At 40.4% G+C, this 17,550-nt stretch overlaps 3 protein-coding genes across 4 annotated transcripts; 2 read left to right on the top strand and 1 right to left on the bottom strand.

Annotated features, from left to right (window-relative positions):
* The first annotated feature begins 287 nt into the window (after positions 1-287).
* wdr45 (WD repeat domain 45) lies at positions 288-5,233 on the top strand. Of its 2 annotated transcripts, none has more exons than XM_076284554.1 (11): positions 288-441; positions 721-869; positions 1,101-1,175; positions 1,282-1,386; positions 1,565-1,670; positions 3,101-3,195; positions 3,309-3,388; positions 4,003-4,211; positions 4,438-4,539; positions 4,685-4,830; positions 4,930-5,233. In XM_076284554.1, exons 2-11 carry the CDS (start codon positions 821-823, stop codon positions 5,037-5,039), a joined length of 1,077 nt encoding a protein of 358 aa, XP_076140669.1. In that variant the 5' UTR covers positions 288-441; positions 721-820; the 3' UTR covers positions 5,040-5,233. The 2 variants fall into 2 exon arrangements, with proteins under 2 accessions (XP_076140669.1, XP_076140671.1); XM_076284556.1 differs by having other exon boundaries at positions 291-441; positions 724-869.
* A 272-nt stretch (positions 5,234-5,505) lies between these two features.
* On the top strand, positions 5,506-9,138 carry LOC143123276 (ras-related protein rab7). Its single transcript, XM_076284557.1, has 6 exons — positions 5,506-5,684; positions 6,278-6,341; positions 6,440-6,566; positions 6,736-6,954; positions 7,127-7,255; positions 7,464-9,138. Exons 2-6 carry the CDS (start codon positions 6,289-6,291, stop codon positions 7,551-7,553), a joined length of 618 nt encoding a protein of 205 aa, XP_076140672.1. The 5' UTR covers positions 5,506-5,684; positions 6,278-6,288; the 3' UTR covers positions 7,554-9,138.
* A 3,809-nt stretch (positions 9,139-12,947) lies between these two features.
* lage3 (L antigen family member 3) lies at positions 12,948-13,871 on the bottom strand. Its single transcript, XM_076283303.1, has 3 exons — positions 13,822-13,871; positions 13,478-13,606; positions 12,948-13,352 (listed from the first exon to the last, which is right to left on the bottom strand). The coding sequence occupies exons 1-3, from the start codon at positions 13,866-13,868 to the stop codon at positions 13,238-13,240; spliced, it is 291 nt and encodes a 96-aa protein (XP_076139418.1). The 5' UTR covers positions 13,869-13,871; the 3' UTR covers positions 12,948-13,237.
* Between the last annotated feature and the right edge of the window lie 3,679 nt (positions 13,872-17,550).

Genomic DNA, 17,550 nt, shown 5'->3' on the forward strand with positions numbered 1-17,550 from the left:
TGATTGGCCACTGTGGGAAATCCCCTTTCTACAGCACAAGGCATTTATACCACTTCTTCTTATATTCCTACTTATTTCTATCTTTAAAAAGTAGCCCCTTGTGCTAGTGGGATGTGGTGAAAGCAGTTTCGCTCTTCTCTTTACTAGCTGTATTTGCATAGCTAGGCCATATTTCTTTTCCATTTTTCAGAACTCTCCACTACAAAAGGTGGCGCCAATGTAGATTTTTATTTTATTCCTCCTTGCGCCACCACTACAGAGTAAGTAAATCAGTGACGTACCGGACATGTGCAATCACCTATCTACGTCATTATTTAGGAAAACAAAAACAACTGCAGTTAGTACAGAATATAAACAACATCAGGATTTACACTTATACTGCCGTTTTATCAACGGATTATTGTGAAAAATGATGCAGACATTGCTGACGCCTTCCTATCGGTGAGAACCACAATAATGTTTTAGACAGAACGTGGGTCAAAAAACCTCGCATAGGCTACTGTTTTCAACTGGAAATCTAGCAGTAGCAAGCAAGCTAAGCTAACCTTTAACTTAGACGACTGCGTCTAACAAATCTAACATCTAACCACAACATTTTCTTGTTTCTAAGCTAAGTATTTGACGATGCGGTAGCGTGTCGGAAATAAGGAATTGACCTCTTTGGGTAAATGTAAGTGAGGTACTCTAACTTCTAACGTTTTGTTCATGATTTGCCCACAGTAGATAGATAGATGTACATCAAGAGCTACATTTGAAGCTTGTAGGCTATACCGTGCCAGAGGAACCTTTTGCTGATAGCAGCTTCCATCGAGAAATAAAGATGGCTCAACAAAGAGGAGTGAACAGTCTTCAGTTTAATCAAGATCAGAGTGAGTAATGTGGTTATAGTTGTCGTGCTGTAGTTATTGCTGTTGTGTGTGTGTGTGTGTGTGTGTGTGAGTGTGAGTGTGAGTGTGAGTGTGAGTGTGTTTGGAGGAGATGTTTCAATATATCAATGTTGAAAAAATGCCTTGGTACTGTGATAGTCTAAATGTTAACTCTAGTTGTATCCATGTTCATATTGTCTCGGCCATAAGTTTCTGATCTTATAATATGTTTAGGTTGTTTCTGTTGTGCAATGGAGACTGGTGTTCGCATTTACAATGTGGAGCCTCTTATGGAAAAAGGACACCTTGGTAAGGTCATCATTCTTGTTTTGACAGCCTCATTTCTTTGTCAATTTGTTATACCAGGGTTTTTTTTTAAACATGCAGTTCTAATGTTTTTTCCCTGCCTTTTCAGATCATGAACAGGTTGGAAGTGTTGCTCTTTGCTCCATGCTTCATCGCTCCAACCTGCTGGCTGTTGTTGGAGGAGGTGTCAACCCTAAATTCTCAGAGATCTCAGGTTAAACATCTTAAGCATCTTTTCATTTGTTGCACAAGTATCCATAGCATGCTTCTGGAAAAGTGAACTCATGATTGTTGCTAGTATGCTGTCAAGTTACAGAGCTGTCCTGAGCTATATCTTTTACTGGATGCCATGTAGTTCCATTACATCATTCTCTTTGTACTTTATATATTAGTGTTGATCTGGGATGACGCACGGGAGTCAAGAGAAGCAAAGGATAAGTTGGTTTTGGAATTCACTTTCACAAAGCCTGTGCTAGCTGTCCGCATGAGACATGACAAGTAAGTTATTTTTCTTTTGAAAGCTTTGGAATACATATGTGTACATATGTACTCTGTCTCTGTTGATAATATTGAGTTACGTATATCTCATGTATTATACAGAGGTAATTTTGAAATGACAGAGACCAGTTATTTGACACATGATCCGTGTACATTTTGTCTTTTTTTTTGATAATTGATTATTCCACTACATTCTGTCTTTGTTGAAATGAGAAAAATAGAGAAAGACTTGTTGTTTTAGTCTAAAGTCTTGATAAAGTCTAAAATGGAAAACACAAAAAACAAATCTACGGATGCAAAAGAAAAATACATATATTATTTCATATTTTTTCTGGAAAATAGAGGACCTGCTGTTTCAATGACTCCACAGAGAGAAGCATTGACAAGCTGTACAACTGGATATAACCAGTCTGCTGCTGAAGCTTTGCAGCATTGTACCAGTGTAACTGGTCTAATCCCTGCCACTTGTATCTCCACCAACCCTTGCAGAACACGACGGACTTCAAATTCTATACACTGCGGTCCCGGCCTACTGCAAAGTCCTCGAGTTCTACTATAGTCAAATCATGTGCCTTTCCTATAGACAGGACCAGCGTTTGGACGAAAGATCAGGATATGGTATCTCTGTACAAAAGGCGTCAGTCGCAGAGGGGAAAATGTGGTTGTGTTGGTGTTGTGTCCAATCTGCTTATTGTCCTGCTTTCTGCCGAGTGCAGAGAGTAAGGGCAAACTCGCAGACTTGGCAGTAAGTTAGTGATACTCAACCTAAATCTTAAAATTATTCATTGTAACTGGCCAACTCCAATGTCTGGTAACCTGCTAGGTTTAACCGAAAAACCCTCTCTGCCATCACTCCACGCAGCACTTCTGGGGTGATGACAACTAGCCTGGTAAAACAAGACTCATTTACTTTGTGAATAGAGTTTGGGGACTCCCGATTGGGAAATGTTTCCAGCACTAGCATTGTGACGGGCGTAGATTTTGTGTTAACTTTGAAATCATTTGGGATTCCTAACATTACTTCCTAATTCACCTAAATGAATAAACAGCATGTAGACCTACCTTTGCTGTACATAAATGTACACATTTTCCCGACTGCAATTTTTGGTGATTGCAGGCGTTGCTACTACTGTTAACCACATCCACTTTACATTTCAAAACTATTGCGTCATCCCTCTCGTCGCTGATTGGCACGTCCTCTCTGGGCCCTGTTCCTGAATAGTATCTCTGTGAAAGGAGATTCTATGTGGTTGTGGCCATTGTAGATCACAACTGATCTGTTGACAAATTCTACAGAATAGCATGCAATCAAGAAATAAGTTGAAAAACCAATTAACAAATGTACACGGACCATACTTGCTCAAGTCAGTTGTTTTTGTCTAAGTGTGTAACTGTGTATAACCATTATTTGTCTTTTCCACTTGTTACAGGATCATCATTGTTTTGAAAAACAAAATCTATGTGTACAGTTTCCCTGATAACCCTGTAAAGTTATTTGAATTTGACACCAGAGACAACCCAAAAGGTACATGGAAACCATCCCCAATAACATTTGTCATTAAATAATAATGAAAATAGAAATAGTAGAAATGAAACCCTACCTTCTGTGACAAACTCCTTTTTTAAATGATCTTTCAGGTCTGTGCGACCTTTGCCCTAGCCTTGAGAAGCAGTTGCTGGTTTTCCCTGGACACAAGTGCGGAAGTTTACAGCTAGTGGTATATTGACATTAATTACTTTATAACACATTGTAACAAAGCCACGGGCATGGCATGGAGTCAGGAATGTGTATGTTTTCTTTTTTACAATTATACATAGCTCTGTTTCTCCTATTTCATACTCTAATCATATGAACATAAATATAAGGTAAATAAGTACAGATATTGCGGCCAAAGTTCAGGAAATTGACATTTCTATTTAAAAACTGGTGTATGCATCATTTATATGTTTGCTCTGCTTTCTTCTAATTTTGTCCTTGTGGCTGGGATTATGTGTGGGATTTTTAGCATGGTTGAATATGGTTGATTATTATGGCCTAGCATTGTACCGTGTAATAATATCTATGTTTATCCTATACCTTAATAATTAATTGTATGTGATTTGTTGGCTTAGGCTGATTCAACGTGTATATATTGACGTTTATAATAATTAAGTTCTTTTACAGATTATATCTAATCGTTGTGGGTATAGTATGGCTCATGGAACTTGCTGTGGGTTCTGAATTATGATAAAAAGAGCTGCTGTTGTTTATGAAACATGTCAGGAGAATGTTATCTGTAGAAAATGGAATTAGTCAATGTAGCTGATATACTCTCAAAACTGTCATACACAGGACCTGTCCAATACCAAACCAGGAACATCCTCTGCACCTTTCACCATCAATGCCCACCAGAGTGAGATTGCCTGCTTGGCTCTCAATCAGACTGGTAGTGTGGCTGCCTCCGCCTCCCGTAAGGGTACCCTGATCCGCCTCTTTGACACCACCACCCGAGACAAACTAGTGGAACTACGAAGAGGGACAGACCCTGCCACTCTCTACTGGTACAGTTTGTGTTCGAAATGCCTTCGTTCTTCTGATGTGCTCCCTATTTTGCTCCTGTAGTTAAGCTTTTTCCCCTCATATCATATGGGTAGAGTATGTATGTATATTAAACATAAATAGTTACCATAAAATGGTTAGATTCAGAATGAGGGACAAGCCATGGGGCGTTTAAAGGTTAAGTCAAACCATTCAACTAATCAATCAATCATATATTTGTTTTGACAGCATCAACTTCAGTCATGATTCCTCATTCCTCTGTGCGTCCAGTGACAAGGGAACTGTGCACATTTTTGCCCTTAAAGATACAAAACTCAACCGCCGGTCTGCGTAAGGCACTCTTTGTCATTATCTCCCTACAGCACTTAGTAGAAGTTTCAGCATGATCCAGTTTTCTTGCAATGTAACTGAAGACTGAACATCCTGTCAAAGCTTTTCACTTGCACATGAGTAATCGGTCTGTCCTACCCCTTAGGCTGGCCCGTGTGGGTAAGGTTGGCCCTGTGATTGGTCAGTATGTTGACAGCCAGTGGTCTCTAGCCAGCTTCACTGTGCCAGCTGAATGCGCCTGCATCTGTGCTTTTGGGAAGAACACGTCCAAGAATGTGAACTCTGTCATTGGTGAGTGTACTCAGCCTACATTTCTCTTTATTCCCAAAATACATTTTTGTTTGTTGTTTGTGAAGTTTAATCACTCTTCTTATTTCTTTTCTGATGTAGCTATATGTGTCGATGGGACATTCCACAAGTATGTCTTCACCCCCGACGGAAACTGTAATCGGGAAGCTTTTGATGTTTACCTGGACATCTGTGATGATGATGATTTCTGAAGTGTATTGATGTAAATTACAATAATGGCTTCAAGAACAGTTTTATCAGTGCAAGCAAACATTATATTTCAAAGCTGCAAACTGAACCGATGTCTGGGAAAAAGAACGTTTTTTTATGTGTTTTGTGTTGAAATATGTTGTAATCATATGTATATAGCCACAAACTGGATATCAAATAAAAGTGCTGAAATCCATTTCCTTGAACTCATAATTCATTGATATACAGTAGGCCTGGTTTCACTGAGATTATATGTTATCTGTAGGCTAGTAAACATATTGCAGAATATTTTTTTCTTTTTAAACTTCGCATCATATTAATACAACTAATATAATAATGTTATTGTTGTTAAGGAGAGGGAAACCAGAGTTTACCATACATTATTGTGCTATTTCTCATTTGGAACTTCCCGTCTAATGGGAGGGCTTTTAACACGCAACGTCAAAGCCCCGTGACTTCACAGCCATATTGAGTCAAGCACAACAAAAGCGGATGTTCCTGGCTGGCATTTTTATTTCAGCATCGTTTTAAACAGCATATTCTTCATATCGACGTTGTAACTTTGACAGACAATCAAGTGACAGAGTTTGTCGACTGTAGTCTTACAACGGAGTTGTCATTGGAGAATTGCAATCTTTGAAGAAAAGGTAATTTGTCAAAACTCAAGATAAGTTTGCTAGAAATATCTTGCCAGCTAACAGCTAATGCAGCAATTGGCCAGCCATAACGTTAGGTAATGCAGGGTAACGTTATACTACCCACCTCATCGCTGGTGAATCCATAGGACGTACATGATGACACGTTAAATTGATAATAATTGCTATGTGGTATGTCTAAAGGTAGTAATATTAGTCTAGTGAAACATTTGGTTTGGTGGTCATTTGTTGGCTAGCACTAGAGTCGTTTTGTTTGCTAGTCAGGACATCGCCTTGGACAGGTAGCCAGGTAAACATGGCTAAATATTTTGTTTGCCCTGGAAACATCCCTGCTAACAGTTAATTTGCATTTTCTTACATTCATTATGTGTAACAATCTGTCGATTGTGTTTGAGGAAGTGTCATATCAGCTCTTAACAAACTACGGCACTTCAGAGGTTTCTTTACGGACCAGGGTTAACTTTGCTATCATTAGCTGCCACCGTTGGGAAAGTTTTTGTGTATTATGTAAGGTTGACTAATGTTACCTTTCGAGGAAGTGCTAATAAAGCAATGTTATGGTGTTTACATTTCCCTTATCTTAGTTGGGTCCGTCATGGCCTCGAGAAAGAAGGTGCTCTTGAAAGTGATAATCCTCGGAGACTCTGGGTGAGTGGACTGGTGTGAATGTGATCTGTTGTTTATTTATTTGGTTAAAAGGGTGCAGTCTTCACGACATTTCCGATGAAAATATGTTTGGTTTACAGGGTTGGGAAAACTTCACTGATGAACCAGTATGTCAATAAGAAGTTTAGCAACCAGTACAAAGCAACTATCGGTGCAGATTTTTTGACTAAGGAAGTAATGGTGGATGACAGGCTTGTCACTATGCAGGTTTGTTTTTTATTTTCTTAGCATCTTTATCGGAGTTGCAATTTTTCAGTGGTTTAAATGGTCAAAAATATAGAAAATATATACTGCAACAGAGAGGATTTTTGTTTGTATTTCTAGATTTAATCATTTGATTTATGTGTTCATATTATCTCCTGAATTGATGAGCCAGATCTGGGACACAGCCGGACAAGAACGATTTCAGTCACTGGGTGTGGCGTTTTATCGTGGGGCTGATTGCTGTGTACTGGTCTATGATGTTACTGCACCCAACACGTTCAAAACCCTTGACAGCTGGCGGGACGAGTTCCTTATCCAAGCCAGCCCGCGAGATCCAGAGAACTTCCCCTTTGTGGTACTTGGCAACAAGATTGACCTAGAGAATCGGCAGGTCTGTCTCCCCCATTTGGCTAAACTAAATTATATGAAATGAACAAAATGAAAAATGTTTGCACAATTTATGTCTTACCTTATGTCTTACCTGAATGTTTATTAAGACACGCATCATCAATGATGGGACTGCACAGTTGTAACTTCTGGTTTGTATACATGTACTCCTGCAGGTGACAACAAAAAGAGCTCAGGCATGGTGTCAGAGCAAGAACAGTATCCCATACTTTGAGACCAGTGCCAAAGAGGCTATCAATGTCGACCAAGCTTTCCAGACCATCGCCCGAAACGCCCTCAAACAGGTACAGCTGACACCCTTGTGTTATGTTAGTTGGCTGCAATGTCCACTGTCATTTAAAAAAAAAAAAAGTACCTGGTTTAACAGGTTTGGTTCCTGCTCACGCTGCAGTAAGCACAGTGTTAAAGATTGGCTTGCGTGTGTGCACAGTTGTCTCTACGTGGAAACTGAACACTTCCATGAGTCCCATCCTATGGGTTTCCCCTTTACAGGAATCACAGGTAGAGACATACGATTTCCCCGACCAGATCAAACTGCGAGATGACAGACCAGCCTCCTCCAGCGAGGGCTGCAGCTGCTGAAAAGGGACAGACGAGTGGACCAATATCATGGCAAGAACACCAGGTGGGGGGAGAGAGAGGCGAGTGCATGGATGGATTCCCCTCACCAATACTCCCATATGCAAAACATTCAAATTTAAAACAAAAAAAGATTGCATATTTTCTTAACTCCCCTACCTATGTAAAGATCTCATAGGACAGAAACCAGTTGCACAGCATCACTTTTATTATAACTACTTTAGGAAAAAAACATGTTTCTATTAAATATACATCATATGTGATAGTCCTTATATTATTGTCAGTATTGTTTTGTTATGTTATATTTTTACCATTTTCATTATTTGTAAAATCACCGCTTATGGTGCAGACAGGCAGTTTTCAGCAGCCATTGGCTTGTCTGCTTGCCTCTGTATGTCCTTGGTGTGCCTTCCATCTTCTGTGGTATTATTAGGCAGGTATTGTTACTCTGCCTAATTGTGTTATTCCTTGTTTGCCAAATATTGTTTTCTGTCACCTGTCAAACCCAAACCCTCTTTCATCAACACTGCCCAGCCTGAAAAGCAGTTCCCCAGCAGCACTGTTCAATTGCAGAAAAGCATACTGCTTGCATATAAAAGGCATGTGCCAGTTGCAATGTTATGTACAAGTAACCATCCTTTAGGTGGGGGAAATGCCTGTGCAAAAGTAACTCTAAATAAATCCTTCACGTACAGTAGCTCTTCTTCTTTGAGCTGGTTGACTACCTAACTGTGCATGGCAGAGATGATGGGTGGTGGGTTGTTAGATTATTTTGGGAGCCTTTTACCTGAACAGTGGCTTAATTAGGACTTGTTTAATAGACTGGAATATCCTATGTGGCATCAGGTGAGGTGCTGTATATAAAGTCAGATGCTGGTATGCCCTGTCTGGCCATTCCAAATGCCAATCAATCAGACTTGAGACTGGACCGTATATCCTGGGATTTGTTAAGAAAGGAACTCACTCAGTTACAATCTGCAGGCCCCCTTATATGAATGTATCTATCTGTCAAACTCCTCTGAATCCCTCAAAGCCATGTTATATTGAATATACTTTAAGAGTATATTCTTTGGCAGGTTTCTGTCCATTTTTTTTTAACAAAACACTTCTTTTGTATTTTTACATGGTAAATGTAATTATACAATGTTCTCAGGAGCACTCACCTAAAGACCAAATGCTTCAAAAGTTGATCTTAAAATTGCCTCAGTGTGTTACCGCCTGTCCCATTGTTACATTCTCACCAGGGTGTCAACATGTTGTTTAGTATGTCCACTTTGGCTGGATTTTAAAGGTCTATGTGAAGTAAGACAGACAAAAACAATTTAATTGAAATCCTTGGGACCCCAGCCTGTAACATTTCTGTTTTGATGTTTCCCTTTCTGACATCCAACCAGTCCAATATATTATGATGGTAAAGTTAAGATACCCTTGACTCGCATTGATACCTATTACAGATAAATGAACAAATTTATGTGTATGTATGTGTTTTTTGGGGTCTTCACCTACATGAAAATATGATCCATCATGTTTAATCAATTGTCATTTCTCAATCAAGCCACAAAAATAAATGTTTCCTTAAGGACCGTGACTAATGGTGGCCTCATTTTCCCCTTTCCTGTTTTTTTCCTTTTCCCTACACTCACACTAATTTTGTTCAGGACTTAGAGAAACTATGCAGTTTTGCCAATTTCTTTGCTGCCTTCTCGCTTTTTGCTCGCAGGTTTCTCTGCAGAGCGCCCTCTACAGCTTCAGAGTATATGATTTACGACACTCCTCAATCGGTCAGTCTGCCGTTTTCCTTTTTCCCTGTTCCTCCGACAATGGTTTACTCGCTTTCTGCTTCTTTTCGCTGGCTCTGTCATGACAAATGTCTAAGGAACTCCATCGCTACTTTGCCGGTACCTGGCGTGTATGGCTGCGAGACTTTCTGTCTCTTAGGCCAGTGTTTCCCAAAGTCTGGGTCGCGACCCACGGGTGGGTCGCAGGAGATTTTATTTGGGTCGCCAACACAATTTATGTTGTGTTATAAACCTAACTGATGCCATTTGTCATTTGATGAAAGTCAACAGTTTTCTATTAGGATGTAGTTTGTTAACTACCACAGTCACGGTTTGGTCATAAAAGCTTTCAAACTGGCGCATGAAACTGGGGGACGAACGCATCGCAGAGGGGGTGCCAGAGCATGGATATCGACCTCTCAAAATGAAACCGTTCTGTGGGGCGCCTGCCATGTAGGCTACCTCGCAGTTGCAAACTAGGCCTACAAGGGACATGAATCCGCCTACTTGCACGAACATTAACAGATACCAGCTCCTCAACTTTACCGATTAAAATCTAGTGACCGTGCTGTCAACTAAAGCAGACATCCATTGACCGGACATAAGGCCATTCAATTTGCATGTAGATTTCGATTGTAGATGCAATCTTTAAAGTTAATAGCAACCTCCTCACATTTTTATTTCTGATTTAAACAGTGCATTATTAGGCTACAATTTAAATTTTAAACACTATTCTCCAAAGTAAAGGCACATTCTTCCGGCTATATTGCGCAAAAGCCTCTTGTTCTGATATAACGACTAGGCCTATACAATATAATATAATACAACAATACAATAACTTGAGTTATTTGCTGTTTACATCGGAATTGACGTCCACAGTGTTATGGACCCATTTGTCTGCAACGCTACGTAGCCTACAACATTTTTTTTTGAAATACAGGAAAAGCTTATGCTGACGAATGACGACTGCGCAACATGCGAGATTTTTCCCAAACTCTTGGATGCGCATTAAAACGTATCTTTTCAGTAGTCATTTCGAACTTTTCACGCTGATGGTGCTCAAAATGCAACATAACCGTGTTCAAAGCATGATCTATCTATCTAGATCCTATAGCAATGTATGGTTGGGGAAGGCATAGAAAAGTTGGAGAACCTGTGGCCTAAAACAATATTGGTGGTTGCAGGGTAGATTTGAAGTGAAATGGGTCGCGATGGTCCGTCATTTTTAAAAAGTGGGTCCCCAGAAAAAAAGTTTGGGAAACACTGTCTTAGGCTGTCGGCTTGCTGGCCCAAAGAAGCGAGGCAGCCACCATTCAACCCGAAAAAAATCATATAACCTTTCCAATGATTTCGAAGCTGTTCAGTTAATTAAGCTAAAAAACCTGCATAGTTCCCCTTTAAAGCACATGAACATTTTTGTGGTAATTCTCATGTGCTGTTGGTAATCATCATCTACCAATCTGTTCACCCCTTCAGCCAACTATGAACAAAGAGTCTATCGTAACTGCATCATATCAATAAACCGCACATTCCTCACACATACTTATAAAAAAAAAAAAAAAAAAAAAAACGGGGGCAGCCGTGGTCTACTGGTTAGCACTTCGGACCTGTAACGGGAGGGTTGCCAGTTCGAACCCCGACCAGTAGTCACCATAGACAGTAAAAGAAAGGTAGTCACGGCTGTAGTGCCTTTGAGCAAGGCACCTAACCCCTCACTGCTCCCCGAGTGCAGGTCACTGCGCCGGGATTAGTGTGTGCTTCACCTCACTGTGTGCTGTGTGTGTTTTTTTGGGATAAATGCAGAGACCACATTTAACCTCACGGGATCAAAATAGTATATATACTGATACTTATACACACACTGGAAATTAAATCAGTTTCGGTATTGTATTGGTGATAAGTTACCACCACCCCTTTGGGAGGTGCACACTGCACAAACCATATTGTGAGTAGACCAGAGAATTTCTTATACAGGGAGCCTGACCTTTTCCCAAATAAAAATATCAGCCCTTTTACAAATTATTTTCTCTATATAGTGTGTATATTAGTTGGGATTTTGACCTTGACCATGTTTTTATTTTTACTACTCATCTATGTATAACTATGAGCAAAACGTCCAGACTTTCACCAACATGTCTATACCTTTCCAGGTTTGGTGAACAGTAATTCATAAAACAATATCTTCCCAGACTTGACAGACCTGTCCAAGCAGCACTTTGTAATAGAGGACGGTATCTGGTAGCAAGCCAGTCTGGGATAGGACTATGACACTCCACCCCCTGGAAGGTGATATACTTACTGCAGGGATATACAAAAACAATTTGCCAAGCACACTGAGCCAATCTCTCTTTTAGATATTTTGTAGCCTACTGCCTTAATTCAAATGAGGTGGCAACACATTAGTATACTTCCCCTTCACACATACAAATGTAGCTTCTTCTCTCCCTCCAGTTCCCCACCCCTCCTCCTATGCCAGCCTCAGACAGATTTGGCCCTGTTTTGAGCCGTGCTAAAGGATTCTGGAGTTTCAGCATTTGGCTGTGTCTTTAGACCAGTGTTTCCCAAAGTGTGGGCCGCGATCGAGAGGAAGCCTAAATTGCTTCATTAAAATCAGCATCATGCACTATACGTAGAGCACCAAGGGAGAGAAGGCAACATTTACAATAAATTTTCCTGCAAACTGCTTTTTACTCTTCTTCGAGAACGTCAAAATGCACCAACACCATTTTACATGTAAAGATGATACTGTTTGCCCCACCATGCAGCAGATTTAACTTGAACGTTACTTACTGCACTTAATTGGGAACACATCTTGAGCGCGCATGTAAGAAAGAGTGGCAGATTCCAGTTGGCTTGCTATTATTAATATCTCCTTTTGTAATATAAGAAGCTTTTAAAAGGAAATCATGAAGGCAACAAAAATGAGGCTACAGGAGGTTGCGGATCCCATAGGTTACCCACTGACCATTTACAGTGCATACGAAAAAAGTATTCACAGCGCTTCACTTTTTCCACATTTTGTTATGTTACAGCCTCAGCCTGTTTGCCAAAAGGCACCTGAAAGACTCTCAAACCATGAGAAACAAAATCCTCTGGTCTGATGAGACTAAGATCGAACTTCTTACTCTTTGCGAACTCTCAAGTGTTATGTTTGGAGGACACCAAACACCGCTCATCACCTGGCCAATACCATCCCTAAAGTGAGGCATGGGGGTGGCAGCATCATGCTGTGGGAATGTTTTTCAGCGGCAGGAACTGGAATGCAGCAATGTACAGAGACATCCTGGAAGAAAACCTGCTCCAGACCGCTCTTGACCTCAGACTGGGGCGACGGTTCATCTTTCAACAGGACAACGACCCTAAGCAGACAGACAAGATATCGAAGGAGTGGCTTCAGGACAACTCTGTGAATGTCCTAGAGTGGCCCAGCCAGAGCCCAGACTTGAGGTGGGCCGCAGAAAATTTTCAGAATTCAAATTGGGCCTTGGCAGTTTTAAGTTTGGGAACCTCTGCTTTAGACTATCTGCCAATAACAGTAACTGTTACCAGTGAATAGGCTTTTATCATGAGTGATTACTTGTTCCACAATAATGATAATAAACAAACAACAATATCTGACTTGTTATGACAATAAACAGGATTTATTATTTATAAGTAGCCTTTTTTGCCTCATGAAATGATCAAACATCCTCATATAAAATAAACACAAAGTCTCTGCGCCCAGATCCATTTGGATCACCAGATACAGTCAAACAGATCATTACCCATTTAACATTATAGGACACAACGTGTGACGTACTGTCTTGTAGGAACCCGACATCTGACAAGCAGCGCATCACCTTCCCCCCGCCATTCACGTGCCCCTATAGTCTCCATTCGTTCAGCATTTTCTCCTCTTAAGACCCAATCTTATAAAGGTACCGGGGGTCCAAACTCATCCATAGTTTCCAATACCAAGTTCAGGTGATCCAGGAAAGATCCAACTGAGACGCGGAGAATGCGAGCCTCATCTGCGGTCCATCGCCTGCAAAAGATAAACATGGACATGCAAATACCATGGTTCATAAACGCGAGAAGCACAATGCAGTGACATTAAATGTAAACAAGATAAGATTAAAAAAAAAAAACAATTTGACGCGCATGACTAACACTGATAACACGTTGCCCACTGCCACAAGTTCCTTAGTAATTCCTCCTTTTCTTGGCTCACGATCCGGTGACAGAGTGTTCAGAGCAATGGAAGCCTCGCGTGCAGAAGGGAAGGGGACATCCAAGTTACTGCAATAAGTCAAGGCACTTGATAACTTTTAATACGGTTTCAGTACCTGAAAATGGTCAACTGAGACACCCAGTGTCTACAACAGCGTTAGTGTGCACTGTGCAAGCATGGTACCTTATGAGAGATTATGTAAAAGCTAAACATTACAAGTAACATTGGAGTTACAATGAAAAGCACAATTTCTTGTTAAACTTTGACTTATCCAAAAAGATACAATCCCAGTTTTTGCTGTGCATGGTTTGCAGACACATCTTCCGCCATCTTCTTCTTCTGCTTTGTATGATTTTGGAGGATGGGGCGCTTTAAGCTCATATCGCCACCTACTGGATGCAAGGTCCATAGACAGTAGAGGCCAATCCGACCCATTAATGTATCTATTGCAGGTCTGCCAGACTGACACATTACCAAAGAAACCTAAAATGTGCAGTGAACCTACACAAAACTGAGATGGAAAAGCTATATGCCTAAATCATCCAATAAGGCCCACAATTAAGGCCTGACCCAGAGCATCTGCAAATGGCCTTTGCATTGCATAGGCCTAGCTACCTCCTGCACAGTGATGAGCACACTGACCACACCTGTAAGGACACCAACTTGAAAGTGCATATTCAGTCATACAGCCATCACCTGATAGCCATTATGTGACTCAAATTCTCACCAATACATTCTCTGCGGATCTTCCATTGTCTGAGCGCCCTGTGTAGGCAATGCTGACCTAGAAACTTTCTAGTTTCGGAAAGGAAACTGACTATGATGAATATGATATGCAATGCACTGTAACTGTATTTGGCCTCCATGCGGGTTTTCTCACTACAATTCATCAACAATTCAACGTCCTTGGGACAAGATTCTACCAGTGTTCAATGTCTGATGATGTTGAATAAAGGATGCGAATGCAAAACAATGTTTTGCAAATATACGGCACTGGCAACTAAGTATAAGTCAAATATTGTTTGCAATTTTGTAGAATTGGTGTAATTTTTTGATTTTTGTGTGAGAGGTTTCATATATTGTGCCATATGATAATACTTCAAGTTATGGTTATGATATTTATCCAAAGCAACTTAAAATATTAGCAATTAAAGACCCTGTATACCAAAATCAGAGATTTGTTTCAGATATGCACAGGAGAGGTGGTAAATTCCTTGTGCTGTAAGAAAGGGATTTCCTACAGTAGACAATCAACAACCAAGCCTAATATTATAGAACATGACTCAGGATACAACATTGTACAGTTGGCTGGTGGCAGTTGCACACACTGCATGTTATACCCAGGATCTGTAAGGGCCCTCCTTCACAGTACCACATGCACTGCCAGTGCCCAACCAAAGCATCAAAAACAAAACAACCAACAGAGCTGCCTCCGTGAACTTTTCACTGGGGCTATCAAGTGGGTACCTTCCTTCACCTGTGTTTCATTGAAATAGGCCCACAACACGTCCAGAAGGCTCAACAGTGGTGTCTGGCATCCCGGACCCACCCCCTTCCAACTCTTGATGGGTTCTATACCAACAAATTCTTCGGTCATTCCTACATTGTGACTTTATATGATCCGATAAGCAACATAATCAGACAAGCCCTTAATGAAGGCACCTACAAATACCAAGAAATAGCTACAAATTATTCAGTCATTCCTCTTTGTTGCTGTAGCCGTTTATGATCCGATCAGCAACATAGTCAAAATGCAAACCCTTGGTGCAGGCAGCAAGATATACCTACACATTTTTCAGTCATTCCTCTTCATTGCTTTGATCATTTATGATCTAATGCAGTGTTTTTCAACCTTTTTTGTGCCACGGCACCCTTTTGACACTTAAAATGTCCCACGGCACACTAACATCCTGTGTGAAGAAAAAATAAACATACCATAGCCTAAAATTTCAAATAATACACAGATATGGCCTTATTATGGCTTCTATGCAAGACCTGCTCAATAAAACAAGCGCCCTCTATTTCATTTGTAGGTGACTATATCTAATTGAATTGTTGTTATGAACTGGATATGTGATGATTCTGTGAATACTGGATATGGGGCCCCCGTTGTACAATGCCTGCATACCACAAATAGTGCAATCATACAATCATACAATCAATGAGAGCATGTGGTTATAAATTCTTTGATGCAACAGTTGCTTTTCTGGACCAGTGAGTGACATTTGGGTAATTTTCTGCGGCACACCTGATGATCTCTCACGGCACACTAGTGTGCCCTGGCACAGTGGTTGAAAAACACTGATCTAATGAGCAACATAACAAGCCAAAATAAAAGCCCTTGATCCTCTCGCGAACAACCATCATTCCAGAAACACAGCGACAAGATTTTACGAATCTCAGAGTCTAAAATCCAACAGAAGTGTCGTGGCTGACTTTGCTACAAAGCCTCTAACGCTCGCAAGCACACACAAGACCAGTGGAGACGCCAATCCGCTGGCCTGGTGTGTGCTTGCGAGCCCTCACTTCTGCAAGCAGTTCTGCATACTTTAACTTTTTCCTTTCAATACCTCCTTCATCACACCTTCATAAAGAATATAGCTCAGTAAAGTATATGATGTGCTCACACTCTGAATCCACCATGTGGTCTCAAATAAGTCACAACAATACACTGCAAAACTTGCAGTTGCCTTTCAACATCCATTAGGAGTTTCCAATCCTGTTTTTTCCATCTTCAGTTATTGATTCTATTTGCCCTATGGCCACTTTTCTGTCCTTCTCGTAAACAAAATGATTGTCCAGATGATTGTCATTTTCCAGCAAAGAGTTAATCTCAGCTCTCTTGTTCTCTCGGAGTCTATGCCATGCTTTAGCTCGCCTGGATGCCACAATTTTAAAGATCCTGTAAACGAAAATCGGAGACTTGTTTGGAAACACCTTGAATTTGGTAAAAAAAAAAAAAAAAGCAGCTGTCAGCTGCAGTCAGTTGGTTTAGAGAATTGTTGGGAATTTGTGGTCAGATAGTTTAGGCATGACAGACACAGTGTGGGAGCAGATTATAAGTCTCAAAATGTCATGATTTTGACACCTAAATGTAACATACTTCTGAGTGCAATGACACCCTTTTTTATGATGTGACAAACTTGAAATACATTTTTATATTTGGTTTGCAGGGACTTAAGGTATGAGCTTAAGGTGGAACTCAAAAATGACATAACAATCATCAGCTTTTGGGAAACCACACCCTAGTCGGTTGCCTGGAGTTTGCATTATGTGAAATAACTGGCAATGTTTATTCATTCATGTTTTAGTGGTTAATGCAACCTATTTCTGTGGTGTGATAAACCCCATAACACATGTGTATTTTTGGTTTACAACAACTAACAACAATTAACAATAGGATAACAGTAAAATTACAATAACAAAGAGCATACATTATAGAAAAACCAATTAGTAGTTTAGTAAGTAGAGAGAAGCTTTCTTGTCTAGTTGATTAAGATACCTATCATATTATTGGACAGATAAGAAGTACATAGCCCAAGGCCAAGATGTATGCTACAAAGCTAACCACAAATGGTGGATGAACGTCAGAACTGATTGCCAATAGTAGCCTATAGTCTTTTTATTATGACCGCCGCGCAGCGAAGCGGCGGTCATATAGGTTTAGTCAGATTTTTTTTTTTTTTTTTTTTCTTTTTTTTTTTTCTTTTTCTTTTTCGCATGTCCAAATTTCTGTCAATGATTCCTGGGACACTGAAACACCGGGGTACACAAAACTTGGTGGACATGTACCCCCACATGGATAGCATGGAACCATAATTTTTCGTTTTGATCTGTAGCCCCCCCGCTGGACTGGACCCCCCGAAAGGAGGGTAGGGCAGACACAGTTCTCTGTGAATATCTTGAGAACTGTAGGGCCTAGGATGACCATTTTTTTCCGTATGTTTGCCTCCAGGGGTCATGTTAACCCATTTCATGTGCACACATGTGCACAAACAGATACACACACACA

The sequence above is a fragment of the Alosa pseudoharengus genome, unplaced genomic scaffold (assembly GCF_046254945.1).
Source record: "Alosa pseudoharengus isolate Yale_2024_CS ecotype anadromous, Long Island Sound unplaced genomic scaffold, YU_APseudo_1.1 YU_APseudo_1.1_scf_14, whole genome shotgun sequence".
NCBI lineage: Eukaryota > Metazoa > Chordata > Actinopteri > Clupeiformes > Clupeidae > Alosa > Alosa pseudoharengus.

Bases quoted from the DNA above. Each gene is read 5' to 3' on its own strand.
- wdr45 (XM_076284554.1), top strand. From the start codon at position 821: ATGGCTCAACAAAGAGGAGTGAACAGTCTTCAGTTTAATCAAGATCAG. The intron at 3,196-3,308 runs GTACATGGAAAC...ATGATCTTTCAG, and splicing joins CACCAGAGACAACCCAAAAG to GTCTGTGCGACCTTTGCCCT. The intron at 4,212-4,437 runs GTACAGTTTGTG...TTGTTTTGACAG, and splicing joins GACCCTGCCACTCTCTACTG to CATCAACTTCAGTCATGATT.
- LOC143123276 (XM_076284557.1), top strand. From the start codon at position 6,289: ATGGCCTCGAGAAAGAAGGTGCTCTTGAAAGTGATAATCCTCGGAGAC. The intron at 6,567-6,735 runs GTTTGTTTTTTA...TTGATGAGCCAG, and splicing joins ACAGGCTTGTCACTATGCAG to ATCTGGGACACAGCCGGACA. The intron at 6,955-7,126 runs GTCTGTCTCCCC...GTACTCCTGCAG, and splicing joins TTGACCTAGAGAATCGGCAG to GTGACAACAAAAAGAGCTCA.
- lage3 (XM_076283303.1), bottom strand. From the start codon at position 13,868: ATGGCGGAAGATGTGTCTGCAAACCATGCACAGCAAAAACTGGGATT. The intron at 13,607-13,821 runs GTATCTTTTTGG...GACTTATTGCAG, and splicing joins GCACAGCAAAAACTGGGATT to TAACTTGGATGTCCCCTTCC. The intron at 13,353-13,477 runs GTTAGTCATGCG...TATCTTTTGCAG, and splicing joins GTGGGCAACGTGTTATCAGT to GCGATGGACCGCAGATGAGG.